At 32.3% G+C, this 14,283-nt stretch overlaps 2 protein-coding genes across 2 annotated transcripts; both read left to right on the top strand.

Moving 5' to 3' along the window:
• Positions 1-1,772: 1,772 nt before the first annotated feature.
• On the top strand, positions 1,773-5,616 carry LOC123215962 (probable histone chaperone ASF1A). The gene is made up of 3 exons (XM_044636288.1): positions 1,773-2,110; positions 4,750-4,865; positions 4,957-5,616. The coding sequence occupies exons 1-3, from the start codon at positions 2,002-2,004 to the stop codon at positions 5,383-5,385; spliced, it is 654 nt and encodes a 217-aa protein (XP_044492223.1). The 5' UTR covers positions 1,773-2,001; the 3' UTR covers positions 5,386-5,616.
• Positions 5,617-8,655: 3,039 nt separating this feature from the next.
• Positions 8,656-13,038, top strand: LOC123217343. Its single transcript, XM_044638325.1, has 4 exons — positions 8,656-8,798; positions 8,885-8,978; positions 9,552-9,761; positions 12,259-13,038. Exons 1-4 carry the CDS (start codon positions 8,718-8,720, stop codon positions 12,969-12,971), a joined length of 1,098 nt encoding a protein of 365 aa, XP_044494260.1. The 5' UTR covers positions 8,656-8,717; the 3' UTR covers positions 12,972-13,038.
• Positions 13,039-14,283: the final 1,245 nt, after the last annotated feature.

Raw genomic sequence — 14,283 nt, 5'->3', positions numbered from 1 at the left:
TAAAACATATTGTTTTGAGTCAAAATAGGTCAAACGAGGTCGAATGAGCTAAATGAATTGTTCTTTTTAACACAACAATGACCCATTTCTTGATTGGGGCATTACAAGTCTTATTCATAAGTCGAGTCATGTGTTAGTTGGATGTTTTTACCCAATTCCATTTCAAAATGGGGTTGAAAGATCTTTAACTCGAAATGACATAACACAAACATGATCCACAAACATAGATTGTTATGTTAGGTCTATCGAGAATCATTAGTATTAGAAGTAAAAGTATAAATTTATGAAAATAATCAAATTAGCTTAAATGACAATAATGATATGCATACCCAATTTTTAGTATATAATTAGGTGTCTAGATGATATGTCATCATATGATTAAATATTATTCTATCTTTAATTCAAAATTACCAATTACATGATGACATATTGTATAGATATCCATAATTTCATTTTCATTCAACCAATCATAAATTAATAAAATTATATGTATTAACAATGATATTATTGATAATCTGCCACTATATGATAAAATGATTTTAAATTTAGGATAAAATAATATTTAATCATACATACACAAATATGTATTAAATATCAAATATCAATTCATTTGAGTATATTCTCATTTTTTATGAGTACTAGTGAATTATCATGTATTTGACCATTATTTTATATTTAATTTAATATTATTAAATTATAAAATGTTATATAATTGTTAATATCCAAACCGATACTTATTGTAAAGAGTAATATTTTTAAGTATACAAATAGATACATATTTATATGTGTATTATATAATTTGATGTTACTTTATCTTTAATTCAAAATCAACTAATCATATAAAGATATATATATAAAATGTGTATATATTTGTTTATTTTAAGTGGGTACGTAGAATTCTTTTGTATTGTAAATTTATAACTACACATTACATTACTCTTTGATTGATCAAACCAAATCTCCACCCTTCATTTTGTTTTGATTATTTTAACAAGACCAAATGACTATTTTCTATCCAAGTTTTAGTGAAAAGACAAATATATATCTACGATAGTTGAAAAACCTAAATACCCATCCAAAGTTTAGTTTATTGCCATATACATAAAAATTTTCTATTAGAGTTAAAGGTAAAATCATCACTTTACCAGTAATATTAAAATAATTAAAACTATATCTCATTTTTATTTTTTAGTTTAAAAAACTAACAATTTTCTTTAAGATTAACGTTTGAAAAAGTCACTTTTTCTTCAAGGGTTTGATATCCCAAAATCCAGTTACTTTCTTCAACAAACGTGGCCCTCTCTTGAAATCTAATCAAAACCTCTGTCTGAATGATAAGCATTGTCTTTCAAAGGATGATGTTTTCTCATCCCCTAGTTTGGATTGAAGATTCTAGTAGTCGGGTTTAGGTTGGAAATTAGTGATTGTCAATGGCCAGAGAGGTGAAAAAAATTTAAGGATTTAAGAGAGAAAATCACTTTTCAAAGTTAAGGTCTAAGGTGAAATATTAATTTTCAAAACTATGAAAATGAAATAAAATTATATATTTTTTAATAATATTATTAAAATAATAATTTTATTATTATATTTAAAGATAATTTCGATAAAAATTTAAAAATAGATAAATATTTGAGATTTTTAATTATCATAAATATACTTTTGAAATTGGGGTAAATAGGCATTTGGGCTTTTTAACAATTTCATCATCACCGCCATCACACATTCACCTTCACATCAAATGGCAAAAACTCCCGCCAACTTCTAATTCCCCTTTTCCCTCCACGTTACCCACCGGCTACTGTCGGTAAACCCGCCACTATAAAAAAACCTTAACCCCCTTTGTCAACGGCCTTCCTAAACCTTCCTCCTCCCCGTTTACTGCCAATCCCCGGTCACCGGTGGCTCCTCCCAAATTCCCGTTCTAGGGTTTTTTTAATCTTCAATGAAGGATATCGATATCTCTAACCTTTCGGCGGAATCATCTCATTCCTGTTCTTTACTATGAGCGCGGTCAACATCACGAACGTCACCGTTTTGGACAACCCCGCTGCCTTCCTCAACCCGTTCCAGTTCGAAATCTCATACGAGTGCTTGACGCCTCTTAAAGACGGTAATTTTATCAAAACCCCTAATTTTTTTATTTTAATTACTGTGATCGAAGTTGAGTTAGGGTTTGATGTAATTGTATATTTAGATGATTGGTCTGTTAAAATTGTGTTGTTTGCATGCATTATAAAGCATTTTGTGGTAATTTTAAATTATTGGAATTAGTGAGTTGAAATGAAGAGCTCTTAGAGCTGAGATGAATACTGAGTCATAAATTTCTGCTGAACGGTTAGATGAGTGGTAAGGTCTGTGATTCAATTCCTCGGGGCTACTTACTTTGACAATCAGCTAAAGTTTTGTGATTTTGGAAATTGTATGGTTTGTTTGGCCCTAGGGCTAGCTAGGGCTCGAATTCATGTTTTGACACAAATGAACTGAGCTTGAGTTGAAACTGTAGCTTGACGACTTGGCTTGAGTTTGAAGGCTTGCCGGCTTTGCCACATCAAAACTCTTCTTCTTTGTCAATTATTCTCCTTCTTCATGCTGTCACTATTCATCATTCGAGCTAGCTGTCTATGGATTCAAACCGAGCTTAAGCTGCCCCTTATTTAGGTTGGGTTCAGCTGGAATCCACCCCTAAGTGGCCCTAGTTTTTGGTTCAAGTTTAATAAGCAGGTTTGGATTAGAGTTATTTTGTGAGATCTTTAATCTTAATCATGAAGTATTTTCTCTTATATTTTAAGTTTTACTATGGTGTTGAAAGATGAACAATGATGACGGCTTTGGGTGAAGTAGTTTGTATTAGTACGCAATTATGAATATTCAAGTTATTTACTCCTGTGGTTTTCACTGTTAATCTGTTTTATCCTACGAAATTGCCTGATCTTTAAGCCTGAAGTAGGGACTTTATTTTTGAGATAAACTTTCAAGTCTGCACACTTTTGTCTCATATGCCTTTGAATGTCTGTCTTTATATTTATGAAACCAACTGTCTGTATGCCTGGCAGGAAAGGCAGATGAATTTTATTTTCCTCCTTTAATCTAAGTTTTCATTGTATTTTCCTATACGAAAGATAGATTTGAAGAATCTGCTTTATTCTTTGCTTTTATGAACAGTATATATATTAGGTACTCATATTCTACTCAAACACAAAATTAAAACACAAAAACATAATAAACTAAAACTATTTCATTTGTCAAAATATTACAAAGATAAACCGAATATTTCGAGGAGTTTGGGGTCTCCCATTTTTCGACTGTTCGAGGCGCCAGAGACCTCCCTAAATTAGTCAAAGATTGTTACCTTCAAACAAAACCCCTAATATATTTTTTTTTCCCTTCATTTTGAAACTCAAAACATATATTTATAATAAAGAGTGATTGTTGGATTGAGAACAAATGTCCTAATCCTAACATTTCCTTGCCTTTCAAAATCATCTTGTCCTTAAGATGAGTTTTTTTTTTTTAGCTGTTGCCCACTGTTTTTACTTTTTAATTTTTTCATTGTTTACAATTGTTTTTTTTTTTTTTACTTCTTTAATATTTATTTTCTCTCCTTCATCCTTCTTTCTTCTCCTTCATCCTTCTGCTTTCTCTACGTTTTTTCCTTTCTGCCAATGTAATTTTTTTTTCTTCAGACTTTTGCCGACATTCTGTTTTCATCTCCTTCTTCCTCTGTTTTTGTTTTTGTTTTCTTCTTCTTCTTTTTTTTTTTTTGGGCACTTTTTCAGCATGTAGCCACCGACTCATTTCTTCGTGTGATGATTCTTCTTCAAGTCAGCCTCCTCCATGAACATTTTTCGGCGACTTTTCACTTTTCTGACCATCATCTATCTTTTCCGCTAGATCGAATACTCTGATACCATTTGTTAGGAACCCAGCTCTTATTTTACTCAAACACAAAATTAAAACACAAAAACATAATAAACTAAAACTATTTCATTAATAAAAATATTATAAAGATAAACTGAACATTTCGAGGAGTTCGGAGCCTCTTATTTTCCGACCATTCAAGGCGCCGAAGACCTTCCTAAATCAACCAAAGTTGGCTGCCCTCAAACCCTATTATATTTTTTCTTTCCCCCATTTTGAAACTCAAAACATATATTTATAATAAAAAATGACCGTTGGATTGAAGACAAGTGTCTCAATCTTAACAATATATCTCCTACTAAACGTTTCTTATAATGAATTGTACCTCTGGCGTTGCACTATTTTTTTTTTTTTTAAATTAAATGTATATGAAGGTTTTACAATTTAATTAAATGTGTATGAAGGTTTTACAATCTCATTTTGCTGGGTGTGCATTTTTTATGACAATTTTAGGGTTAGATTTGATTAAATTAAGCCCGAACAAAACCCAAATTAGGATTGGTTTAAATCCGAAATACTCTGTTTAAGATCGATGAGTTGATGTTCACTTGGTTCAAAAACAATATAACTTTGAATTTGATTCAAGCCCATTCGAATTTGAATGTTTGGATCAATTCAAACTTGGCTCTTTTTATAAAAATGAGTCCAACCCTTGACTTGAACTTGATTTGTTTGATCTGAGTTTGAATTTGAATTCGAGCAGCTTAGATAGAATCCAGCATTATTTGATTCTTTAAACTGTATTTATATATTTGTTCTCAGATTAGAAAGTATATTTGAAGTTACTTTCTCCACTTGGTGCATTCCCATTTAACACTTAATTTGTTACAGATTTGGAATGGAAACTCATTTATGTGGGATCTGCTGAGGATGAAACTTACGACCAACTCCTAGAAAGTGTGCTTGTTGGCCCTGTTAATGTTGGGAACTATCGTTTTGTTTTCCAGGTACTTTTTTGTTACACCTTTTCATACTCTTGAACTAGGGTCTAAGCATTTAGTTTTACTCCTTATCAATCACATTATGGACTCTTGACAGGCAGACCCTCCGGATCCATCGAAAATCCGTGAAGAGGATATAATTGGTGTCACAGTGCTGCTATTAACATGCTCATACCTGGGACAGGAATTCATCCGAGTAGGCTACTATGTGAACAATGATTACGATGATGAGCAGCTAAGAGAGGAACCTCCTCCAAAGGTTTTGATTGATAAAGTTCAAAGAAATATATTAGCAGACAAGCCTAGAGTCACAAAATTTCCAATTAATTTTCATCCCGAGAATAATGCGCCTGCAGAAGGGAATCCTCCGACACCTGATAATGCTATCGAAACAAATGGGAATGGAGAATTACCCCCCTCGCCTGATCATTCGAATGGGAATGGAGAACTACCCCCTTCGCCTGATCATCCGAATGGGAATGGAGAACCGCCCCCTTTGCCAGATCATCCACCTCACAAGCAGTAGTTTGCTGGTCACAATTTTTTATGACTTTTCCGTGGTGGCCATTTCTTGTGAATTGGTTTTGAAAATGTCGAAGACAAACAATTCCAGTAACTCGGTTTTGAGGGGAACTTTTGTAAAGTCTTGATTGAAATGTCTGTAGCATCTTTTGCCCTCTGATCGCTGTATCTGCTTGTACTTTGAGTTAAATTTTTGTTACTTATTAAATTCAATTATTAATTGATGTTTTCACAATTTTGTTTCAACTTAAATTAATTCTATCAATGATATAATGTGTAGTGGTAGATTTGATTTGGGTCAAATTTGAATAAAATTTAACTCTAGATCGATTTTAATTTTTAATCCAAAAGAATTCATTTATGTTCAGATTGACTCAGTCTCCATTTGTTTTCTTGGGCTAATTCAATATTTAAATTTAAGCTTGAATTTGAATTAAAACCATTCATATAAAAGCCAACCCATTAAATTTTAATTCATAATATCATTAAAATATAAAATTTCATTTATATTTTATCTCACCACCTTGTCATTTATTTTTAAAAACATATTTCCTAGACCAAATCCGGAACGATGCCAATTCTAAATATTATATCATCAATAACTATGTCTTAATAACAATAGAAAATGATTTTAAAAAATTATAAATATCACTAACAGAATCAAGATATTATAACTAATATTTTTATAATCAGATTAGATATTGATTTAGTAGATGAAGAGGTCTAGTCGACTAGTGGTTAGATCTGTTAATGGTTTAAAAATAATATTTTAAAATAATTGTGTATAATTTATCATTAAAATATATAATTTGAAATATTTTAGCATGTTATGTATGTTCAAAATTGATAGAAGAGATAATAGGTTCAATTGAATATGAATTTTTTACAAAAAAAAATTATTTTTTATGTTGATTAGGTCAAATCTAATTTTTTACTTAGTTTAACTGAGCGGTTTAAATGGTTTACTTTACTCGAAAATGGTTTAACTCTAAAAACAATTTTTAAGCGAACCGAAAATCGTTTTGGTTAGTGAGTCCCACTTCAACCAATCAATCCAATTTGGTTTTCAAAACCATGATTATTAGAGCTGACAATTTTTAACACAAACTATTAACTTGATAAGACAGACATAAAAGAAATCAGGTTAGGGGTAAGTTTTTCTAATACAAAATTTATTTTGAGTCAACTCAATACTATTCAAAATTAAATCGGATAGTGTTAAAGTTTATACAAAAGTAACCGATATGACATAAATTAACTCGAATGTTTTGGAGAATTATTATTTTAATAGAATTTTTTAGGGATAAAATATGAATAATACTATGTATATACATTTTTAATACATAATTTGAGTCGTATACAAATAATGTGTTATCATATGATTGATTATTATTTTATTTTTAATTCAAAATTATTCAATCATATAATGATACATCATCTGTGTATCAAAAATATATATACATAGTTTTATTGATAAATTATATAAATGTTAAAAAATAATATCAATAGCAGTTAAAATATTTACAGATTGCATAGAGTTGTATCTTTACATAATTGTAATTACTCATATAATATTTTATTTTTATTTAATTATTATTAAGTGGTAAGAATATGATTTGATTAGTTAGATTATTAACGCGTTTTAAAGCGCTTAGTATGTAATTTTTAGACTATTTATAAACAAAATAAAATATTATATTGTTTGTTTTATTAATAGTAGGTTGAAATAATTTGGTAAATAAATTAAAACAGTCAAAACACTTTAGAGAGTGAAACAATAGACAATTTTGGATAATTTAGGCCGGATTGGATTAATTCAAATATTAAAGGGTTATGTTATGACTAAAATTGTTGACACAATTCTAGTTCGAATTGGGTTATAGTTGAATATCTCTAACTTGAAACTTGAATTGATAAAATACGAATACGATCTGATGATACTAACTATCAAGTCTAATGATTGTAACCTTTAATATATGATTTGTTTAATGAAAGAAATATATCACACAATTATTTTTTATTAAAAAATTCAAATTTGTTTTTGCAGTTATAAAATATAATTTTTTATTTTTTTTTTGGGTTTCCTATTCAAAGGATTAAACTAATTTTTTAACTATTTCGTATTAAAAGTTTCAATCAGAGGGGATGTAGAGTTTAGTTTAGAGAGGATATTAGAGTACATTGGATGAAAATGCACCAAAATCAAATGTTGAGGACCATGTGAAGTTACAAGTCTGCAGGACTCGATTACTAGTTGTGAAATGTCAAAGGGTCAGTATGTGATTTTCGAACTTAGTATAAATAAGAAAAAATATCTAGACTTTTAATTAAGCAAGCCCTTTTAATGAAATTTGTTTCTCTCTCTATTCTTCTATAGTAATCTTTCCTCTCTTCCCTCCTCCTTTGTTGTTTAGCTTCTCATGTTAGGGTTTAGAATTTGTTTTTATTCTTTGGCTATTCTTGGAGTCTATTCAAATCTTGGCACAAACTAATTACATTATTTATAAAAGGCTAAAAGACTTGTTGCCACCCAAAGTTTGATGTAATCCTAAGTCTGACATGTCAACTTTTAAAAATTTAAATATCCACCAATGAATTAATTTTTATTAAAAATCTCAGTTAGAGTTAAGAGTTAACCTATTATTTAATAAAAAAAATTTAAAAAACTAATATTTTATCATATTTTTCTCTTAAGTTTAAAAATCTATTATTTCTTCCCTCACCTAAGGTTTGAAAAATAAACATTTCCTCCCTAAGGTTTGTAGTTTTCCCTTGTTGTTGCTCCTCTAGTAATTGAAGCCAACCAACTTCTATACCGACACTTTTCCCTCTCCTAGACGATTATAAATTGTTGGTCAATCAAAAGTAAGCTGATAATTCATCATCTTCTAGGAGAGGGGAGAAGTACTGATATGGAGGTTGGCTAGCTCCCTTCACCAGAGGAGCAACAAGAAGAGAAACTACAAATTTTTCATTAAATAACGGTTTACCTCTAATCTTAACTTAAATTTTTAACAAAAATTTATTAATGAATTGGTGTTTGAATTTTTTAAAGTTGACAGATGAGACTTTAAGATTACATCAAACGTTGGCTGGGAACAAGTTTTTTCGCCTTTATAAAATAAATAATCTTATTTATGTTTGATTGTATTTTAAATTTAAAAATTAAAAATTTTGGTAAATATAAAAAAAATTATTTTTTTAATAAAAATAATATGAGGATTCAATCAATTTAATGACAAATAAATACGACGTCGTATGACCGACTGGTCTTAAACCTCTTTTAGAGCCCGTTTTCTCCAACCCCGATCTCCAAGCCAACTTGTTCATAGAGAAATGGGGAAACGAGAAAGAGAGAAAGGGCGACTCATTACAACTCTTAATGAGCACCTTAACAACATCCATGAAACCTTACAGGTTCTTTTTCATTTATATTATATAGTTTTAATCTTTTTCACTGTTTATATGTAAAATATTGAAGAGGTTTTTTTTTTTTTTTCAAGACTTTGGATCAAACAGCAGCTTCTTCGCTGGAAAAAGTGAGCTGGAACGATGTTTTGAAGATGGGTGAAGAAGTCTCCAAGCAAGCTACTATTGGTACTCTCACTTTCTCCTTTTGCTTTTTTTTTTTTATAAATTTTTTCTTATTCAATTTATGCAATTTTCAGAACTTTTAGGAATTCAGTTTTGGTTACCCAGTTCAATAATTGTTATGTTTATGGGGTTTCACAATGCAATTATTGAGTTTTTGGTCTGCAAGTTTCAATTTTGTATCATACCCATGTCCCTTTTTTCCCTTTGGGACTCATGAAAATAGAAAAAGGCTTTCACTTTGTCTTGGTCAAGGATCTTGTTGTGCTTGTAAAGATTCGGGGAATCAATTAAAATTCTTGGTTGAGATCGGTGTATCGTGTTATTTGTACCTTGTTAATTGAAATTATGTTGTATAATTTTTTTATTTAAGCTATTAGATCATCGTTGTTGGTAGATTTTTAGAAATTCTTATTTCTTGCTATTTGAGGCTTTAATTCTCATGGTGTATTTGTTTTTATATGGTTGGTTTATAATTTTGATTGAGGTGGTTGTGTAGTTTCTTTTGTTTCTTGGTGATTTTGTGGCTTGATTTTAATGGTTGAAGTGTTTGATTGAGTGTGTTATTAATTGGTGCAGTCGGGATGCTTTGGACTGCGGAGGCACCAGAAGCGAAAGCAGTAGAGGAGAACATGGCAGCATACTTTAATATCCTGCAGGGTTTCCTTTTGCATACCCATGGAAGTACAGTTGGTGCTGGACCTACTCTTTCTTCTGCCATCCATGCGTCTGTGCAGCAAGTTGTTGATTCAAGTTTTAAGTTGATGAAAGAATCTGTCAATTTATATGGTAAACTCGCCCTCTCTTGGGCACCTGTACCTAGCAGCACATCCTGATTTCTTTATAATCACATGATGTTTTTGTGTGTTGATGCTTGGATGAGTCTATAACTTACATTAGTCTTTTGGAAATGTCATAATGCAACTATATGTTAGATTGCTTGATAAGAAGGCCTCTCTAAAGCTGCTCCGCTCATGTTAATTAGATCAGATATCTGAGCTTATTATTTTTACTGATAGACGAAGAAACATATGCTATTAATCTAGTCATCTATTAGGATAGAGGGACACTTGTCCCTATCTTATTGGTTAGACTTTATTATAAAAATGGATAGTTAGGGTTATCAAAGGGATGGGAAGAAGAATTAGGAAGTTTGGGTAGCCTTAGGGTTGATTGTGAGAGGCCATCAGTGCCTTGAATGGCCAAAAATGGGAGGCTCTAGACTTGTCAGATTGTTCGGTTTATCCATTTGTAATCTCTTCTATCAGTAAAATCATTGTTATTATATTGTGTTTTGAGTTTATTTATTGTTTTTGATGGATAATACGTTGTGGTCCTAACACCTACGCATTAGAAGTATTAAAAATGACTGCAAAGAGAACTCTTAGTTTGACAACATGGAAAGTACTACATTTCTAAGTTTTGTCTATGCATGTAAACATATATAAGGAGGTTCACTTGCCCCCTTGACCAAAGCCCCGTGGTTTATGTATGAGTTCGTAACCTCAAAAAAACAGATATGTTTCTACCTTCTGCTTATTTGCATGTGATGCCTAGTCTATTCTCAAGTTGTCTCTCTTTTGTTTGTAATCATCCATGATGTTTTCGAAGAGTAAATTGGTTTTTCAATTCCGGCACTATATAGCTTCCTCTGAATAGAATTAAGAAATAGCTATAATTAACTTAAATCATTGCATAGATTAAGTACTAAGGTCTTAGGCTTGTGAATGACTTGGGTGGACTCTTATTGTATGCTTTTTTGAGTATGATCATTGTTTTGTTAAGAAATTTAGGTTGGCTTTGTGATAGACCTCTGGAGGTCTATACTAGAAGGAAAGGGACACACATGTGAAAAGCGGGTGAGGGGTAAAATGGTTATAGAAGACCCATGTGACCGCAAGAGAGGAGAGGGAGGAGAATGATTTGGTAATTATGATAGGAGTTGGGTTGTTATAATTAACTTAAATCATTGTGTAGATTAAGTTGTAAGATCTTAGGTTTGTGAATGACTTGGGTAGACTCTTATTATACTTTTTTTTGAGAATGATCATTGTGTTGTTAAGAAATTTAGGCTGGCATTGTGATAGACCTCTCGAGGTCTATACTAGAAGAAAGGGACACACACGTGAAAAGTGGTTAAGGGGTAAAATGTTTATAGAAGATCCACGTGACCGCAAGAGAGGAGAGGGAGGAGAATGATTTGGTAGTTAGGATAGGAGTTGGGTGGGTTGGACCCTAATCGAGCTAACTCAGTCTCGAAAGTTGATTTGATTCAAATTTGTTTAGGTTGAATTTAAGCTAAGTTCGAGTCAGGAGGTGGGCAAATTCGTTTTTAAAACCGAACCAAACTCGAGTTAGGCTGAGTTCAATTCGATTTAACTGATGAGCTGGACAGATGACTCAATTTGGTTCAAGTTTGGTTTGTGGACTGATTTAAGTTTTGTTAAACAATTGTTAAAATGACGTTGTTTTACTGATTATTGGGTAAAATTTTCATTTTGTTAATGAGTCAAGAACTCGAATCACAAATTTAGGTGAAAAATTTAAGCTATGAATTCGAGTCATGAACTTGAATCGAGGTTCAAACTTAAGGATTGAGTTGAACTCTTGGCTCAATGAACTTGAGTTCAATTTTTTATTCGGGTTAAACTCGAGTTAAGGAGTGTTTGAGCTTGATTCAGTTTGTATCCACACCCCTAGAGCTAGGAAAAATTGTAAAATGGAGTAAAAAGAGAATTCTAGATAGCTAAGGCTAGGGAGTTTACCAGCACCTCAAATGGCCAGAGTTTTGTTTAACTAAGTGATTGAGGAAGGGAGATTTTCTATTAAGTCCTACTCAGTTAGAGAAATAAGCATCAATCTCCTCTTTTTTTTTTTTTTTTGGTTACCAAGGAACCCCGCCCGGAATTGGTTGATGGCCAAACCTTAGGACACAGTGATTGGACACATAACCACTGCAATAGGTAAGTTATAGTTTTACAAACATGACAGAGACTCAAACTCAGACCTTCTCCCTTGAAGTTCTAGTAATTCATCAGTTTTGCTAAACCTTGGGTCCATTAATCTCTTCTTTTAATTGTTTGTGTTCTGTAAAATTGGTTGTGCATTGGTATTTGTTTGTTGTGTTTGGTTGCAGGTTTACAGGTGGGATTCTATCACTTGGCATAGATTATTCTAATGTCTTTTATATCACAATTACTGTGTTGTTACATGCCCTCGTAAGGAAAATGTTTTTATTTTTTATTTTCCCTGTCAAAACGACCAAAATCTGACTAAATGCTGGCAGGATCTCACAATAAAGATCAAGCACATGCAATGCCACAGTTCGTTGGCGTAGTTTGGGAAGCTTGCACTGCTCTTAAGAAGACTCCTGTCACAAATATCACAGCAATTGGACGAGCTATGACAAAAGTTGCTGTTTCCATGAAGGATGTTCTTCGTGAGATGAAGGAGCTCAAACCCAGTCCCTCTGATCCAAATGAAGCTCCCGATGATGATTCTACTAATGCAGACAGTGGAGCTCAAGATGATGAAAATTCCAGTTTGGGTGATATAGGCAATGACTTGTCACCTGAAGAGATGAAAGTAGCTCAATTGGCAATTGGGATTGTGTTGGAGACACTTGTTGTCATCAAGGAACTAATCCGCATGATCACAGGTTTGCTTAAGCTGGAGAATCCAGATGATAATGATAAATTTGTCGATTCTCTGGAAAAATTATTGAAGTTTTGTCAAGGATTCGGAGTACAGATTGATGAACTTGGAGCCTGTCTTTACCCACCACAAGAGGTTTTAGCTATGAAGGCAGTTTCAGAGAAAATATCCAGCATTACCAATGAACTTCAGAAGGAAGTAGAAAGTTTAAGTAGTCCCTCTGAAGCTTTCGTTCAGGTATGTGATGGTTTGAGGAATTCTTTGAAACAATTGGATTCTGAACTAGATTGCTCAAGTACAACCGATTTAGAAGCAAAATTGCAGAACGTTTCTGTGAGCAATTAGAGCGAGCGGGAGAGAAACATATCATGTTGCTGAATTTTAACATTGAAAATCTAGAACAATTTTGGTACTTGTTGATGAACATTTTTCTGCTTTTATATTACACTCCTCTGGTAATATAGGGGCGTCGTGAATCTCCAAATTGCATATACTTCATATTCTCATCGTTCTGTAAGCTTAACCATCCATGCACTAAAGACCCTGAAGAGGTGCTGCAAGAAGCATCTGAGTAAGAGGATCAGTTGACGGTGTAAGTACAGCTACCGCGACAACAACAGCATTTGTCCCAGCAGAAGTTGTAAGACTGGAACCTGAATAATCACATCACTGGTTAAAATGGAAAGAAAGAAATTTCAACTTCAGTAGTGATACTAAGATTTATTGGTCACTAATCCAAATATACCATTACAGATAGAAAGAGATAACAACATTTAAAGGTATCGGAGAATTATTATTATTATTATTATTTTATGAAAAAAATCAAATTTTTACATTCTTTATTAGAAAAAACTAAAATTTAATTATATTTTATTAAAAGTACTAAACTAATCAACTTATTAAGAAGTTGGTATAATGTGATGAATTGATTTCTTCGAGTGTTTTTAATACCTGGATGGAAATATCAAATATGTTGGCTGATTACATGGTATAATGTCATCTTTGTGGACGTAAGAAACGGGCCCGGAGGAGGAGTGGAGAGCCTTTACCTGGAAAGACAACCCTGCGCTGAACATGAGCATAAGTACGAATTCGAAGTATTGATCAATTAACCACAAAGATTCCACAACCCCTTCAGCGTAAGTAACAAAGAATTTAAGGCTGCCGGAGTCAGAACCCAGTAAGAGAAGACAATACCAGTTCAGAAAAGTACTAAGGAACCTAAAACAATTGGCCCCAAGAGCCTTCTCTCTGCTCTCGTCAGACCAGGAAGAAGAAAGGCCATTATCTCATAGAGAATAACAGGGCTTCTGAAAAGAAGGCCACAATATCCTGATACCTGCAGCATACAGTCAAAGAAGATATACTGTTGCTAATTGCCAATTACTTAATAGACAAATGATGTCAAATTTAGGAGTAGCTTGGGTCAAATTTAATCTTATTCATTAGTAAGGTGTCCATTACGGTTGTATTTGAATTGGGTTAGCTTAACTGGATTTGATATTTGGTTTGATTTAAGCAGGAGCTTTTGCTTGGTAGCTCCACTTGAATCTCTTTTCATTAACACTATTAATCCTATTGATAACATTATTAATCTCATTAGCAACTCTCCAATGATATTTTTGATCAGATTGAATGAACACAAACTGATCATTTA

This window comes from Mangifera indica, chromosome 5, assembly GCF_011075055.1.
Source record: "Mangifera indica cultivar Alphonso chromosome 5, CATAS_Mindica_2.1, whole genome shotgun sequence".
In the NCBI taxonomy this organism is placed as follows: domain Eukaryota; kingdom Viridiplantae; phylum Streptophyta; class Magnoliopsida; order Sapindales; family Anacardiaceae; genus Mangifera; species Mangifera indica.
This window is presented reverse-complemented; position numbering and strand designations above follow the sequence as displayed.